The sequence below is a fragment of the Lygodium microphyllum genome, chromosome 25, assembly GCF_053477565.2.
Source record: "Lygodium microphyllum isolate KBCC chromosome 25, Lygodium_microphyllum_v1.1.10, whole genome shotgun sequence".
In the NCBI taxonomy this organism is placed as follows: Eukaryota; Viridiplantae; Streptophyta; class Polypodiopsida; order Schizaeales; family Lygodiaceae; genus Lygodium; species Lygodium microphyllum.
The window spans coordinates 118,764,839-118,782,028 of NC_141159.1; the positions used below are offsets into that span (position 1 = coordinate 118,764,839).

General features: G+C 46.7%; 2 protein-coding genes across 7 annotated transcripts in view; one reads left to right on the forward strand and one right to left on the reverse strand.

Moving 5' to 3' along the window:
* The window catches only part of LOC148014665 (S-adenosyl-L-methionine-dependent methyltransferases superfamily protein), a 32,239-nt gene extending 20,075 nt beyond the window's left edge, over positions 1-12,164 (reverse strand). The window contains exons 1-3 of one of the 6 annotated variants that reach the window (XM_087666143.1): positions 11,547-12,164; positions 10,969-11,035; positions 10,231-10,296 (exon numbers count right to left, since the gene is read on the reverse strand). In XM_087666143.1, coding sequence (XP_087522269.1) covers positions 10,231-10,296; positions 10,969-11,035; positions 11,547-11,633 — 220 coding nt within the window. In that variant the 5' untranslated portion in view covers positions 11,634-12,164. Of the gene's footprint in view, positions 1-10,230; positions 10,297-10,968; positions 11,101-11,126; positions 11,146-11,201; positions 11,357-11,546 lie in introns of those variants that run through there. The other 5 variants (XM_087666141.1, XM_087666144.1, XM_087666147.1 and 2 more) reach the window with 5 other exon arrangements.
* LOC148014666 (uncharacterized) lies at positions 4,064-8,406 on the forward strand. The gene is made up of 2 exons (XM_087667409.1): positions 4,064-5,052; positions 8,259-8,406. Exons 1-2 carry the CDS (start codon positions 4,064-4,066, stop codon positions 8,404-8,406), a joined length of 1,137 nt encoding a protein of 378 aa, XP_087523535.1.
* Positions 12,165-17,190: the final 5,026 nt, after the last annotated feature.

Here is a 17,190-nt window from a genome sequence, read left to right on the forward strand (position 1 = left end):
CCTCACAGAAGGAGTCTCTCAGGATTCCTTTATGGTATCGCTGGCTCATGCAGGATTCAGGTGTTACTCACTTTCCTGCTTCTTCTACAGGTCCTCGTCGATCAGCCCGTTTACAGGCCCAGCGGGACAGTTCACTATGTGTGAACTATACTCTTATGTCACAGATTCTTCAGGATTCCGAGCCTTCCACTGTGGAGGAGGCTCTTGCACAGGATATTTGGAGACAGGCTATGCAGGCCGAGCTCGACTCCATCGAGTGCAACCATACGTGGGAGCTTGTACCGCGTCCCGCGAAACGGAAGGTGATTGGTGTGAAATGGGTCTTTAAGACCAAATATCTTGCAGATGGCTCCTTGGACAAGCATAAAGCTAGGCTTGTTGCCAAGGGTTTTGCCCAGCGTGCAGGGTTGGATTACTTTGAGACTTTTGCTCCTACAGCTAGGATGTCCACCATCCGAGTGCTTTTGGCTCTTGCTGCTCACCACCGTTGGCCTGTCTATCAGATGGACGTCAAGTCTACTTTTCTGAATGGCGTTCTTGAGGAGGAGATTTATGTTTCACAGCCTCCTGGTTTTCTTGTGCAGGGGAAGGAGGATCATGTCTACAGGCTGCGGAAGGCTCTTTATGGCCTAAAGCAGGCTCCTCGTGCTTGGTACCAGCGGATTGACCGCTTCTTTCTACAGAGTGGCTTTGCGCGCTCCGCTTATGATCCCAACCTCTACTTACGGGTTGTGGATTCTCTTTCGGTGTTCCTCATCTTGTATGTGGATGATCTTATTATTACAGGGAGCGACACTCAGCAGGTGGAGCATACACGGTCCATTCTACAGCAGGAGTTTGACATGACGGATCTAGGGATCCTTCACTTCTTTCTAGGTCTGGAGATCTATCAGATGGCACAGGGCATTTTTATCTCGCAGCACAAGTACATCTCCGAGCTTCTTTCGGAGTTTGATATGGCTGAGTGTCGGCCTATCTCATGCCCTATGGACCTTGAGTCCAAGCTTTTGACAGCTGGAGTTCCTCTTATCGATCCCACCCGTTACAGGTGCCTTGTCGGCTCTCTTATCTGGCTACTTCACACTCGGCCGGATATCTCCTTTGTGGTGGCTTTATTGTCTTCCTTTATGCAGACTCCTACCCAGGATCACTGGCAGGCGGCCTTGCAGGTTCTTCGCTATTTGCAGGGGACTCGATCCTTTGGGATCATGTATGGAGATGGGATTACCCTTTCTGGATGGAGTGATTCTGATTGGGCAGGTGATGTGGATTCGCGACGATCCACTACAGGTTATGCTTTCACCCTTGGATCTGGTGCTGTCTCTTGGAGCAGCAAGAAGCAGCCTACTGTGGCACTTTCTTCTACAGAGGCTGAGTATCGGGCCCTATGTTCGACCGCTATGGAGGCAGTTTGGCTCCGTCGCTTACTCGCGGAGATTGGCTTTTCCCAGACCGGACCTACGGAGCTGCGCGTGGATAACCAGAGTGCTCTTGCTCTGGCCAAGAACCCGGTGTTTCATGCTCGTACGAAGCACATTGAGGTTCAGTATCACTATGTTCGAGAGCGGATTGTGGATTCGGAGCTGGTGGTGGTCTATTGTCCTACGGCGGCCAATGCAGCTGATCTCTTTACGAAGCCTTTGCCTCAGGCTTCTTTGCTTCATCACATGCGATTCTTGGGTCTTCAGACTCTCCCAGGAGTTGAGAGGGGGTGTTAGCCTGCTCTTATTTAGTCTCAGTCTGTCATCTCCTGGTTGTGAGCTCCTGTCAGAGTCTGACAGGAGACAGAGGAGCTCTGTCAGTGTGTTTTTAGGCTGCTTTAGTCAGCATGCAGCCTTGGGCATTTTACAGCCCAGATCTGGGCTGTTTTTGGGGTGACTGCCCATTATTTTGGGCAGTCGGACCAGTTCTGGTCAGTCGGACCAGATCTGGCCATAGTCGGCCAGATCTGGCCAGGTCGGCCAGTTTAGCTGGTCGGCCAGTTTTCTGGCTGGGGGCTATTTATAGCTGCCCCCCCAGTCAGTCCAGCATTCATGCTCTGCAGGTTCAGCACTGCTCCCTCCGTCTCCGTCTCCGGCATTGGTGCTGCCTCTGCTTCCAGTCTGTCCTGGTTCCCTCACTGACGCTCCGGGCTGCGTGCAGGGACTGTTCTGTCCATTCCAGTGTATTCAGCATTCATCTCAGTCAGTGCAGACTTTCTTCCTTCATTCTCTGCTTCCTCTCTCCTCTCCTCTGTGTTCGTGTTCTTCTTTCGCTGTGCACTCTCACAAAATCATGGCAGCAATGTGCACGGAAACTGCACACCAAATCAAGGAGGAAATAAGCACGAAAGTGCAAGAATGGAAGAACGAAATCTACGCCGAGATCACATCACACTTCACCTCTTGGAAAGTGGACATTGAAACGTCCCTCCAGGAGAGAGACAGGGTGATCGAAGAACTGAGGCACGAGCTCGATGAATATAGAAACCAACTGGACCTACTCAAGAAGGAGGAAGGAGAAATCACCGAAACAACGCCCACCAAGGTGCAATCCGAGATCAACGAGCTGAAGACACATGTAACAAAGGAGCTCAACACGTGGGCGAATATAGTGAAACAAGCACAAGCCGAAGTGGCCGAGAACTCCAAATGGATTGAGGTAGCCAATAAGTCGCCAACAAAGGAGGAGTTTGTGAATGCAGCACTGGAGGAGGAGAAAAGGAGAAAGCTTAGAGCGCTCCACATCCGGGTGGTCGGATGGAAGGAAGGGGATAGCCCCCTGGCAGATGCCCAACAGATATGTGGAAAGCTGGGAGTAGAGGACCCTCAAATAGTGGAGAATGCATGGCGCGTAGGGAAAGACCTCACCAAGGGAAGGCCTCTTATCCTCAAATTTGCCAACTTAGAATCCAGACGAGCCTTCCTCTCTAAAAGGACAGCTCTAAAAGGGGAAAAAGTCTACCTGGAGGATGACCTCACACCCGCACAGGTGGCACACCGTAAAGAATGCATGCCACAGATCCTGGAGGCTCGCAAAGCGGGAAAATGGGCAGTATACAGAGATGGTCGGGTCATAATCACAGATAAGCACCAATGACGGGGCACGGCCTATGAGACCCACCTGAGTTTTGCAGTGTGGAACTGCAACGGAGCTATGAAGACAGATGCAGGATTATTCCAGGAGACCTTCACCGGCAAGGACATCGTCCTCTACACCTACTTACCAGAAGTGAGGGGATATAGATGGGAGACGGCATGCCGCCCTAGAGCCCGAACAAAAGGAGGGACCCGAGGGTCCTGAGGGGTGGTTGTGTTGTACAGGGAGGAGCTACAGCCCATGGTGCAAGTCATGCGGAAAGATGAGGAAGCCCGGTTCATGTGGATTCGGATACACACAGATCGCCCCCGAGACATATACATGGCGGTGTGCTATTTCCCACCAGCACACTCCCCATACACACCACAGAAGGGTGAGTCACCATACCTACCACTGTACGAAGATATCATGCACTACTCCAGCTTGGGGGATGTCATGTTGGCTGGAGACTTCAACGCACGCACAGCACAAAGGCAGACCCCCTTCTTCGAGAGCGAAGACCACATGTACAAAGAGATTGCATCGGAGGAGATAGGACTCAACCGGGCGTCACAGGACACAGCTGAGTGCACCGAATATGGCGAACACCTACTGGCGTTAGGGGGGGCACACGGACTGGCCATCCTCAACAGCCTCGACAAATGGCCCGGGTTGGATGCCCTCACATGCTTCCCACACAAGCACGCGGCCAACTGCATCGGACGGGGGGCACATGGAGCACCCACACAGAAACTGGGAGCAAGCACAGTGGACTATATCCTCGGCCCTCTATCACTTATCCCCGACGTCCAGTCCTTTAAAATATCACCTCGCCCACTCGCAGTGGCTGCCGACCATGCATACCTACAATTTGGCATAACCTACAGGTATGACCTAACCCCCCCAGCAAGCAACCCCCCAAGATTCCCCAGGTACCACTTTACCAGGCTAACTGCGAGCGCATACTCCGACCATCTCTATTGGAGCCTGCAAGAAATGAACCCCCATGCACCCCTGGAGGAGGTCACAGCACAGTTGGCGGGCCCACCCCACCCCTCCGAACAAGAATGTCCCACAGAATAGCTGGTACAACGCAGAGTGCAGGGAAACCCGGCTCCGTCTTCAACAGGACGAAGCACGGGGAGTACACACGCATAAACAGGCACGCTTGATCTTCCGTCGCCTAGTGCAACGGAAGAAACAAGCCTACCTCTCCAAAGTGGAACATGAATTCTACCAGCTATTCTTAGGACAGGACAGCAAAGAGGCATGGAAGGCGTTTCAGGAACCCCGAGCCCAGACGCCCATCACCTCCCCGGACACTTGGCACGCATATGCAACCTCACTATACCAAGTACCCAAGCAACCCCAGCTACCCCGGCCCCCAGGGAGCAGACCCGGATCATCCACATTCTTCAACACGGGGCAGGTTCGGGACGCCATTGACAGGCTCCAAAATGGCCGTGCCCAAGACCACGAAGGTTTGGTAGCAGAGCATTTGACCCATGCTAGAGACATACTGGCACCTCTCCTAGCACACATGTTCAACAGAGCCCTATGCAAAGGCTTCCCAACCAGTTGGTCAGCCAACACCATAATACCTATCCTGAAGGCCAGAGACCCCATGGTTCCCACAAACTACCGAACAGTCATGGTTAGCCATGTACTAGCCAAGCTCTATGGATCCATACTGGACCACGAGCTGAGCAAGTGGGCAGAGCAACACCAACACCGAGCAGCAGGACAAGCAGGGTTTAGGAGGGGCTTCTGCACTCTTGACCATATCCTCACACTGAGAGCCATCATAGAGGAGGGCAGAGCACATGGAAGACGGGTGTACTGTTGCTTCGTGGACTTCCGCAAGGCCTTTGACACAGTCCCACGAGCGAGGCTCATGCAGAGACTACAGGAACTGGAGGTACCAACCGAAATACGATGGGGGATACTAGCACTATACAAATCGGTAACGGGCCGAGTTCGGGCACCGGGAGGGCTGTCAAAGGAGACCACCAGCACCATCGGAGTCAAGCAGGGATGCCCACTCTCGCCCACCCTATTTGGCCTCTACATTGATGAGATCTCAGAGTACATAGATAGATTGGGCGAGGAGGGATCGAGCCTGGGAGTGACACTGATACCTATCTTACTATATGCGGACGACATAATCCTCATCTCCAACACACCCGAAGGGCTGCAGCGCCAACTGGACGCACTACAGGCCTTCTGCCAAGACAAAGACCTAACTATGAACCTAGGGAAAACCAAGGCCATGGTGTTCAACACGTCAACCCAATGGCTCTGACGGTCGGTATCCCCCTTCACATACGGTGGAGAAACCGTGGACGTGGTCCAAAGATACGTCTATCTGGGAATTACATTCTCTGGACCGAGATTTACCCTGAGAAAAGCCGCGGAAGATAGACTAACGCGAGGCTATGCAGCCCTCGGGTCAATGGAGAACCAATGTGCCCGCATACAGTTCTAGGAACCCCGGACAAAGCTCTGGCTTTTTGACACCTTGGTCACACCAGCCCTCCTGTACAGGGCTCCCATATGGGGGTCCAATCTCTACCACACGCGGAGGGCCCCACAGGATCAACCACTGCCTAAGGAGGAGGCCACCTATGAGGGATGGGACCAGATGGAGAGACCCCTAATACTTATGATCTCACGGATGATCCAAAGCAAGCCCTTCGTACCACACGAGATCATCCGCACAGAGCTGCCTTGTGGCTGAGGCCCTCTTCCAGACCGTGATCTTCTTGCGCCGAATATGGGACCTGCCCTGGCACCGGTACCCCAGACTCGCCCTGAAGTCATCCAAACAGCTAGCAACACAAGGGGACACTGAGTGCTAGTATGCCCGAACAGAGACCTGGCTACGGCTCCATGGCCTGCACATGGACCGCCTCCCCCCACTACAATACAGCCTAGACTGCCCACACCTGGAGCTCAGCCGAGAGGAGGTAAATCGCATCACCAGAATGGATATCATCCAGACAGACACCGCCAGGACATGGGTGACCCCCACATCGGAACTAGGAACCAAGAAGGCTTTCTACCGAGAACACTTCCTGCATATCTCCCCGGACGGCTTCATCACCCGCCCAAGCTACATGGACACACACCTATCTCACGGGGTCAGAAGTGCCATCGGACAGATCCGCACGTCCTCACACCAACTACGGGTCGAAACGGGCAGATACGGGGCCAACCCCCTCCCCCCAGAAGACCGAATCTGTCAGCTCTGCCATCTCGAGCCAGAGACAGAGAAACACTATATCTGTAGATGCCCAGTGTACTACGAAATCCGGGGACGCTTCCACTGCCTATTCAGTGAAGGATTCGGACCACTCTCCAAGGTGATGGAATTCAAAGACCAGAGATGCCTGGGGCTCTTTCTATTGGAAATACGACGCCACAGAGACCACCTCCTACGAACCACGGAGCAAAGACAAGGAGCCACCAACCAACGCACACTCAACGACTTCTACCAAATACCAGCTACCCTCCCCACCACCGAGGCCCCACCAGCCCAACCGGCCTCCCAGCCCCCGGGGACCACCTTAGAAATAGCCACAACGAGAGGTAAAGCCCGGCGACCACGCCCCGCCGGCCCCCGTCCCCGCAGAAGACACTGGTCGAAGATACAAGGGATACTACGCCGCCATCGGAGGGCCCTGCCCCGCCGCTTTAGCCTCTCCATGCTGGACCGACCCATGCGGGACATCTTAGGATGAACACCCCAGGAGCAGTTCCACACCGCACTGGGAGTACCTCTAGATTGTATCTAGTCCAGATATCATTTTTATACCTACTCAATTTAGTTCAACATAGCATAAATGTTAGCTTCACTGGGACTTTTGAAATTGCTTAGACATTTGTATGCAACATTTTGGTCTCATAGGCCAATTTGGCCTGTTGTAGACGTTAATATAACTTTCTCTCTCTCTCTCTCTCTCTCTCTCCCCCCCCCCCAGATGGATGTGATCCAATAATACAAGAATGGAGGAGTGGAGTAATGTCGACTACATGACGAGACCTGAGAAAAATAGGCTAGCCCTAAATGAGCTGTTGAGCTCTCCACACATACACCTCAATAATAACGAATGTGCCTAGCACAAATCCAATCCATTATCACTCACCATCAAAGATGAGCACCTCCTCAGCAAACTTGCCTTGAGGAGAGTACAACATTTCTAGTAATTTCTATTGAGTCCTAGATGTCACCTAGAGGATCATTGAGTGCCCAAATATTAGGGACAATTGCAAAGACATTTGGGTGAATGCTGAACTGTGAAATCTGTTACCTTCTTACTCGGTCTCACAGATTATGAGAATTCATGACATGTCACCTCAAACAATTGAATGTTTATTTGTTCACCTTCAATGTCTATGGCTGAGCCAAACACATCAAAAGATATGAGATTGACATTAGACAGTTCATTAATTAGTACATGTTCACATGTTTCTTGAAGCCTCTGCATGGAGGATTTCACAAAAGCTGGTTGGATATTGTGCTTATCTCATCAAGTCTTAGAGAGCAGCAGAAATAGCCCTAACCTTGGCCACATTTGCAATCTTCTTTCCTGCAAAGATCTGTGGGTCATTTGCATGACCAGTTGGCACTTGCCAAATCTGTGATTCTTTAGTGTAACAAAGATGTTTGAATTGCATATTGAGGCTAAGCAAAAAGACTGATTGGGATCTTAAGAGCTTTCCATGGCACCAAGGTGGTGGGTGCTTGAAGCCATAGATGATAGCCCATTGATGAAAGCTCCAGTTATAGAGGAGGTAGCAGAATGGCACCTCTGGATCGAGGGAAGGCCACTGTCAGAGATTGAGGAAACTAAAGTGGCAAAGGTTTTGGGATAGGGGAAAACAGACACAGGCTGAGAGATAGAAACCTTCCAACAGGGTCATAGTGATGAGTTTCAGATTGAGTGGGATGTTTCAAAGAGACCTATAGGCACTTTCATAAGATTCCAATGTCTATTGCCTTCAGGCTCATGCCTGGCCTCTGGTTGACTAGTCCAAGTAGGCAACTAGCAACAATTATAAAGGCAAACGAGTAACCAGCATTCTGCGTAGAGCTGTCAGCCGAGCTACATGGTTTGGTAAACAACACTGCAGATTAAACTGATTTATTTAAATCACTAATTCTCAGTACTGATTAAAAAGAACTTCAAAGGGTATTTCAGCTGTGTTGCATCAGTCAGTTGGGTGGCAGCTCATGCCCTAAAGCAGAGTGAAAAAGCATGTAACATGCTTCTGAGAATCATCAGAAGCAATGCAACAAACTCTCGCTCTGGTGGGACCATCAGCAACTCTTCTTCCACCAAACCCTGATAGAAACTCCTACCCCCCAATGGCTGTTTGTATGGTATTCGCCTGATAGTCTGAAATCAACCTTCAGCCAACATAGTTATGTCTGCGTTGCTTTGACATGATATGGCCAAATGAATTTATTATGAAGCAACAAAGTCCCCAGTCACATCATCAGCAATGCGTTCTTGACAAATGGTGATAGGACAAACCTCATGTCGTCCTATCAGTTTAGTCACTCTTAGGCACAGGACAAACCTTATCTCATCCTGTCAGCTGAGTGACAAGTCACTTCAAGGCACAGGGGAGCAGCAATGTGCCAATTAAACATCCATTTGGATTGAGATCAGTCATGCCCTAAAGCAAAGTGAAAAATTATGTAACATGCTTCTGAGAATCAGCAGACACAATGCAACAAACTCAAGCTCTGGTGAGGCCATCAGCAACTTCTCTTCCATCAAACCCTGATAAAATCTGCTCCCCCCAATGGCTGTGCTTATGGTATTCCCCTGAGATAGCCTGAAATCAACCTTCAGCCAACATTGTTATGTCTGCGTTGCTTTGACATGATATGGCCAAATGAATTTATTATGAAGCAACAAAGTCCCCAGTCAAAAACATCCCCTATCAGCTTCTCTAGATCAAGCCCATCATCAGCAATGCATTCTTGACAAATGGTGATAGGACAAACCTCATGTCATCCTATCAGTTTAGTCACTCGGAAGCACAGGACAAACCTTATCTCATCCTGTCAGCTGAGTGACAAGTCACTTCAAGGCACAGGAGAGCAGCAATGTGCCAATTAAACATCCATTTGGATTGAGATCAGTCATGGCCTAAAGCAAAGTGAAAAATTATGTAACATGCTTCTGAGAATCAGCCGAAACAATGCAACAAAGCAAAGTGAAAAATTATGTAACATGCTTCTGAGAATCAGCCGAAACAATGCAACAAACTCAAGCTCTGGTGAGGCCATCAGCAATTTTCTTCCACCAAACCCTGATAAAAACTCCTCCCCCCAATGGCTGTGTTTATGGTATTCCCCTGAGATAGCCTGAAATCAACCTTCAGCCAACATAGTTATGTCTGCGTTGCTTTGACATGATATGGCCAAATGAATTTATTATGAAGCAACAAAGTCCCCAGTCAAAAACATCCCCTATCAGCTTCTCTAGATCAAGCCCATCATCAGCAATGCGTTCTTGACAAATGGTGATAGGACAAACCTCATGTCATCCTATCAGTTTAGTCACTCGGAAGCACAGGACAAACCTTATCTCATCCTGTCAGCTGAGTGACAAGTGTAAGGCACAGGAGAGCAGCAATGTGCCAATTAAACATCCATTTGGATTGAGATCAGTCATGCCCTAAAGCAAAGAGAAAAATTATGTAACATGCTTCTGAGAATCATCCGAAACAATGCAACAAACTCAAGCTCTGGTGAGGCCATCAGCAACTTTTCTTCCACCAAACCCTGATAAAAACTCCTCCCCCCAATGGCTGTGTTTATGGTATTCCCCTGAGATAGCCTGAAATCAACCTTCAGCCAACATAGTTATGTCCGCATTGCTTTGACATGATATGACCAAATGAATCTACTATAAAGCAACCAAAACAAACAGAACAACCCTGCGCAACCCCCCCCCCCCCCCCCCCCCTCCCCCGAAAAAAAAAGGGGAAAAAAACACACACACAAACAGAAAAACGAACCCTTGGAGGGAGGATGGGGAAAAACACTTCTGAATAAACGAGTTGCTGTACCAAACTGCTGAACTGTCTGGAACTGCCAACTTCTTTGCCAAAACAAGAACTTGAATCAACAAGCAAAAGCAGAAAGTTCTCTACTACCAGATATTTGGCAAACACCATGGATGCGTCCCATACAGTTGTCCCTAGATGTTTTGAGTTTGGATCCTGCATGAATGTCAAAGCACAAGAAAACAACAAAGTAAACAAACAAGAAGAGAGAGAACTTCACCTACAAATATTGGAACTCACCAATGGTTGTTTTAGCGATCACTGCAAAACTTTTGATGATTTGAAAATTGTTGGGAATCATTTCAGGATCTATGGTGAAAGGTTGTACAAAGACAATACATTGTATGTAAAATTGTTGTTTGAAATTACACTTTTGTCTGGTTTATTGAAAACTTTGGCAGCGGTAAAGTAGATTTGGTTGCAACCATTGGTTGATGAACTTCTATTTATGCTCATTCCTCCCACCCCCCTGTGCAAAAAGAAAAAGGAGCTGATACGTCCCAGTCCTACCCTACCTCCAGGGAGCTTCTAATCTTAATCAATTATGAAAAAAATTTGGTTTTCTGATCAAATTATTTATAAAATCAAATGACTTTCTTGAGTTTTAAGCCTAATCGTGCAACTCTACGTTGCAGTCAAGGCCCCTTTGTGCTATTAACGGTAGCGATATGCGATTCTTTAGCTCGCTCAGCAAGCATGGAGTATGCTACAGGATATGCCGATAGCTAGTTTACTATTGAAACAGAAAAGGCTTAGTTCAGATACGTTTACTGATCCGAAAACAATGAGTTGCTGGAGACAGTAAGGTTAAGGAGGGGTTCGACTTACCTGGAGAAGCTGCAGTCTGTGACCCAAAAATTCCAGCTCTATTTTGTCTGTGTGCGGAGTGTTGAACCTGCAAGAACGACCTGTAAGTGGACTCAAACAAAAAACAAAACACGGAAAGGACTGAGAGATCGTCTTCTGAAGATCCTGTCATTATTTACGCGTGGGGCGACAGGAACTCGAGACAATGGAGCAGGATTGAATCTATCAAGCTTAAGAATCAGGCAAGGTATTACCTCTCATCCATCTTCTTCAGTGGGTTAAAAAGAAATTCAAAGCTGGTGAACGGGATTATTCCATCCCAAGTTTTATATAGCAAACATTTTAATTTCACAAATAACAATAACAAGCTACAAGCTATTAAATAAATACTGCTCTTTTCCCTCCCCATCTCTCTCTCTCTCTCTCTCTCTCTCTCTCTCTCTCGCAGGCCTTGCCCCATGTGCTCCCTTCAGCAGCCCCGCTCGCTTCTCACGACTGCCATACCCTTGTCCCCTTCTTCCTCTTCCAGGGGCTTTCTCCCCCTTTTCTCTTCGCCCTCCTCCTCTCTCAAGGCCCCTCTCAGGGATTTGGACAGGAACCTCATCTTCAGAAGAAACATTTTGCGAGCAGCATGCATGAGGAGCTCTGCTTCTGAGGGCTTTCCAGCACAGCAGAGGCGCTGGCATGTCCGCTCTTCAAACCCTGGCAATGGGGAGAGCTCCAGGACAGAGGAAGACAGGTCAGCTGAGACCTCCACCAGCAGCTTTCGATGGCGCAAGCAGTCGGAAGTGCTAGGGGAATATCCTCAAAGGAAGTCGAGGACTGATGGTGATGACGTGCACTCGAAAAGCTTCCCCAGCGAGCCAAAGGGAAGGATTTATCATCAAAGCCTGAATGGCAGCAGGCGGTCGACGTACGGAGATAAGGAACATGTGAGGAATAGGAGCTTTAATGGCCAGGGCCAAAATGGGACCTCTGAAAGAAGGCACAAGAATCCAAAGATAAAGGAGCAAATTAGGATTACATCCCCCCTGAGGCAAAGTCCCCACGTAGCCATTCTTGGTGGTGGGATGTCGGGTCTCATATGTGCATTGACACTGCAAGAAAAGGGCATCCGTTCCACTGTCTTTGATACAGTAAGTAGAAGTTCCTCTCTCATCCTGCTGCTGATTTGAGCATGCTCATTCTCCCTATTACGTTATTCCATATTCCACATGCTACTTATGAATATGATGCCAGTTCTCTGGTACAAATGATCTGTCATTTTTCTGGCTTTAAGATTTCATAGTAATATTCTACATATTCATTTTCTCTGTCTGTGAAAGTATTAAAGCAAAAGAGACTACTGCTAGATCCATGTAAGTGGACAGATGTATTTCCGTAACATCGGATGGACACTAGTTACTAGTAGTTGCATGAGTTTGGATCAACTGCATCACCCTTGATGTTTTTGTAATATTTGATTATAAAGAGTAAGTGCAGAAGAGAACTTCAGCCTTCGTGCAAATAGAGGCTACTTCTGGATTCATTTAAGTGCGCAGATGTATTTGGTAACATTGGACAGACACTTCTTACTGATGGCTGCATGTGTTACTGCATGAGCTTGGATCAACTACATCAGTCGTGGTGTTTTTGTAATATTTGACTTTTAAGGGGTAAGTGGCAGGGGCGTGTTAAGGATGGAAAAGTAACAGAACACTCTTTGCTGCAGGGAAAACATGGATTAGGAGGCCGTATGGGTACAAGGCATATTCCTCATATAGACGGGTCATCTTTGATTTTTGACCATGCCGCTCAATACTTTACTGCCACGGATGCTAGGTTTCAGGAACTTGTCAACCAATGGATGTCAGAAGGTGCTGTTAAAGAGTGGGATGGCATCATTGGAACATTAGAGAATGGAGGATCATTCTCACAATTGCATGGTGGTAAAAAGTATATTGCAACAAAGGGCATGCGCCTTTTAGCAGATCATATTCTTTCCAAGGTACATGCAGCCAGGTTTTATTACTACTGTTTTGAGCAGTCAATAAAAGTCATTTTTTCTTTTCTCTTCTTTTTCCTTTTTTCTTTTGGGGGGGAGGGGTCCTGCTCAAAGACAGCAGAAGTAAATGTTTCCTTTTTTGTCTTTCTTTAGAGGAAGCTAATCGATGTGAAGAGACCTTGCTGGATCAGTAAAATGATGGAGATTGATGGACTCTGGCATCTTTCAGAAAATGGACAAGACCAAGGAACCTTTGATATGGTTGTCATTGCCCACAATGGTATGTGCAAGAGCATGTTTACATGTACACATGTTAGGAAAAAGAAATCTAGAGGTCACTCTTACTTTACAATGGCGGCAATCTGAGGTAATATTGAAATAATTGTTGATCAGGATCATTTCCTTACTTTTTTCCAACTAAATTGAAGACTTCACACCATGGGATGGGGGAGGGAGAAGTGGTATGAAGTGTGTATTGTGGGTACCAACAAGTATTGTGCATACATATGCTTATCTACACACTTTGTGCATTTATTGCTTATTCATATAGCTAGTAAAGTGCACCCTAGACACTACGCATAGACTTCATCTAAAATCCAGGTCACGATCCATATGTAACAAAGGTACCATATGAGTCATCTCATTTTTCAAGTTGTAATGCAGAGACCTTTATAGCGTGTTAGCATCAACATGAATTCCAAGGAAAAAGTATCTTCCAAAATCATGACTCCAAACTTCTTTAGCTGATAATTTATAGTTTACTCTAATTTTATGTATGAGGACAAATTAAGATTGGGCTAGGTACTTAGTCACACATTTAAACTCCTCATACACATGTATGTTTGCCCCTAGATGTGAGTCTCTTTAATGCATCATTGTTCCACATACATGTACATGGATTGTGTGCATGTGAGTTGGAATCTCCATTGCTCATCTTTTATTTGCATCATGGCACATGCATTTTGTGGCATGGGAGGTTTTGTAAATAGAGGTGTGCTTGTATTTCTATTTTGCTGCAATTCACTCTTCATAAGGTGTCCCACCTTTCTACCCAATGGCAATTTACTTTATAACTTAAAACACAAGAGATGGATTTTATCTATGTGCTCCAACTTTGATGTCATTTTATATAGATGTCCAATTTGTGATTTGGAGCTCACCACCACTTGTTGAAACTCCTCTATGATCAACCCAATCTTGGAGGCCATAAAGTGAGGTGAGTATAGCTCATGCAAGAGCTTGATTTTGAGATGTGTTACCATAAAGGTGCAACCAATGAGGTTATCAATATCCTTAGTCGAATCCATGAGGCAAATGCTATATCTTTTGCGGAAATCTCAACCAATTTCTCTCTCTTTTGAAGGGGAATTGCGAGCACTTTGGGAGGAGCTATCAATTAATCTAAGAAGAAACTAGTAGCCTAAAAAGCTTCAGTGGTTTAGACGGCTGAAAGTTGGTACTAAGAGAAGATAGCAAAAGTTTTCCATTAAAGGCGGTTTCTTGTGCAAAGGAGGCAAAGTGTGTCCAATGATGAGGATATTGTAAGAAAATTTTATGTGGGTGTCATGACATACTTTGTGCTGGACACTTTGGCATGTAATGGACTTCGGCCTTAATCAATAGTATTTCTAGTGGCCACAAAATTATCTTCCATAGATTGAATTTACTTATAGTAGCACTAAGCATTCAACCATTGGATATAGGTTGTTTATGTCCATGTATGGCTACAAACCTAAACCACCAATTGCCATCAAGCTCAAGAGACTGAAGATGTAATATGTAGTTGATTGGGTGCACAATATGCAAGGGATGTCAATGTTTGTGGACGAAAGCATTAAAATGTCTAGGATTGTGCAATGTTTTATTCTTAGCAAAACCTTATGAGAGCCTTAGGAGGGCACATGTGTGTATTTTAAAGTACTAAAGGACTCCAACTCAATGAGCAACACAAGCATTATAAATCATCTTCATAGTATTGAGGACCCCTAGAGGGATAACCCAAAAGTGTGTGTAGGAGGTCGAGCCTCTGTCATAGGTACACCTTTCGGAAACGGGTATATAGAGGTCCTAAAGGCTTGCTGGATTTTGTTTTATACATCATATAGTCGCTTTAAAAGCAACCACATGGCTGCAAAACGGATCTTGGAGAGCTTCATTAACTCTACACCACGTAGGCGCAATAGATAGCCAAGACCTTTACCTTCTTGGTGATGAAATCTACTATGAGACAAGCATCCCCAACAATCCTCCTCACTCATTTCAAAAACCATGTCTTCCATGAGGAGATCGATGCAATGGGTGGCACGTGGAGTCCATACAATGGATCGAAACTCGACTTCAAGCAAGCGGCCCATCCTTCAACAATTGGAAGCGTTGTCGGTGACCACTTGCACCACATTGACCACACAAATCTACATGGCACAAGTGAAAGAGGAGATAGGTTTGAGTTATGATGGAATCATGGATCATGGAGATACAGATTTATAAAGAGGTAAAATGAACTATGATTTATGAATATTGAAACATAAAATGAGTAACAAATCATTGAATCATAAACTAGAAAAGGATTACCTCAATGATAACTTGACGAATATGTGAGTATATGAATGTGCTTGTCATTCTTCGTCCTCTTTGCCTTGCATCCATGGCCCACAGTAAGAATGTGCTAGGAGGTAAAAAAACAAGGATGTTGATAATGCCTTGTTTCTTCAGATTGTTCCATCCATCTAAAGGTATGGTGCAACCATACTTTGCCCATCCAAGCTCAAGAGATTTATTGATTCTCTCTCTCTCTCTCTCTCTCTCTCTCATTGAGCTTCTTGGTCCACGTCATTGTAGGTGACACTATACTACTCGCATGGACCAACCATGGCAATGGCTTTGACCATTCTCTTCCACCTATCTACTCAAAGCAAGTGAAATGGGAGATTGCACCCAAAGATAGTGCGTGCAATCTCTATCTCTGCATTCCTTTGCCTCTCTTTGAGAAAAGACAAAGGACCAAAAACACCACTCGTAGCTTCTTCTAGTGAGGCTTGCTTACATGGCCTTTTGCTTCCAATGGTGGCAGCGGAGCCCAAGGTTGTTGAGGCACGTGGACTAAGAGAAGGTGTAGGAGTAGGTGAGCCCATCAGCCAATGTTCATGTGCAATGGCCACAAAAAAGGGGCAAAAATTTGAATTCACATGTTGTTTGGACTCTACAACAGTGAAATCCATTGGGCGACTATAGTTGTGTAAATGTGTGTATTTAGGTGTGAATACATTTTACACGAGTTAGCATTTGATAAGGGTCAAAGGTGTAGGTGGATACCTCAACCTATGTATTCAATCCCTACTACTTTTACTATCATTTCAAACTTTCAAATCAATCTATTTAGCTTGTTGTGTACTTACAAGAGCTCTCTCTCTCTCTCTATTTAGCACCATTGGGGTGAAACAAGGCTGTCCACTTTCACCGACACTATTTGGGTTGTACATAGATGAAAATTCAGAATATGTGGACAGAACTGGTGGAGCCGGAGCTAGCCTAGCTGGAGTGCTGATACCATTACTGCTTTATGCCGACGATATTGTACTTATATTTGACTCACCTAAGGGACTAAATAGACACTTGGATGCATTTTCAGCTTTTTGCAGAGATAGAGATCTTAAGGTGAACCTTGGGAAAACTAAAGTTATGGTATTTAACACTTCAGCTGATTGGGTGACAAGAGTTGAGCACCAGTTTACTTTTGATGGAGAGCCAGTGGAGATGGTTAGGCAGTATGTCTATTTGGGGGTCACATTGAAGGGACCATAGTTCTCTTGGAGAGAGACATCAGAGGCTCGTTTGGCAAAAGCATATGCAACCTTAGGTACATTGGAGAGGCAATGTGCTCACATCCAATTTCATGAGCCACGCACCAAATTGTGGCTTTTTGACACCCTGGTTACACCCACACTCCTATATGGGGCAGCTATTTGGGGCCCAAGTCTCTACACGAGGAGACAGCCTTTGGGAGACTAGGATGGACCAGAGAAGGAATACTATGACGGGTGTGAGCATATGGAAAGACCACTGGTCATGATGATCTCACGTATGATACGAGCAAAGAGCTCAACCCCACATGAGATTATCAAAGCTGAGTTGGGAGCATCACCCATGGTGGCTGAGGCCTTGGTCCAGGCAGTGACTTTCATACATAGATTATGGGAGCTCTCCCAAGATAGATACTCACGGTTAGCCCTGGCCTCTTCTAGACAACTAACAGCAGATGG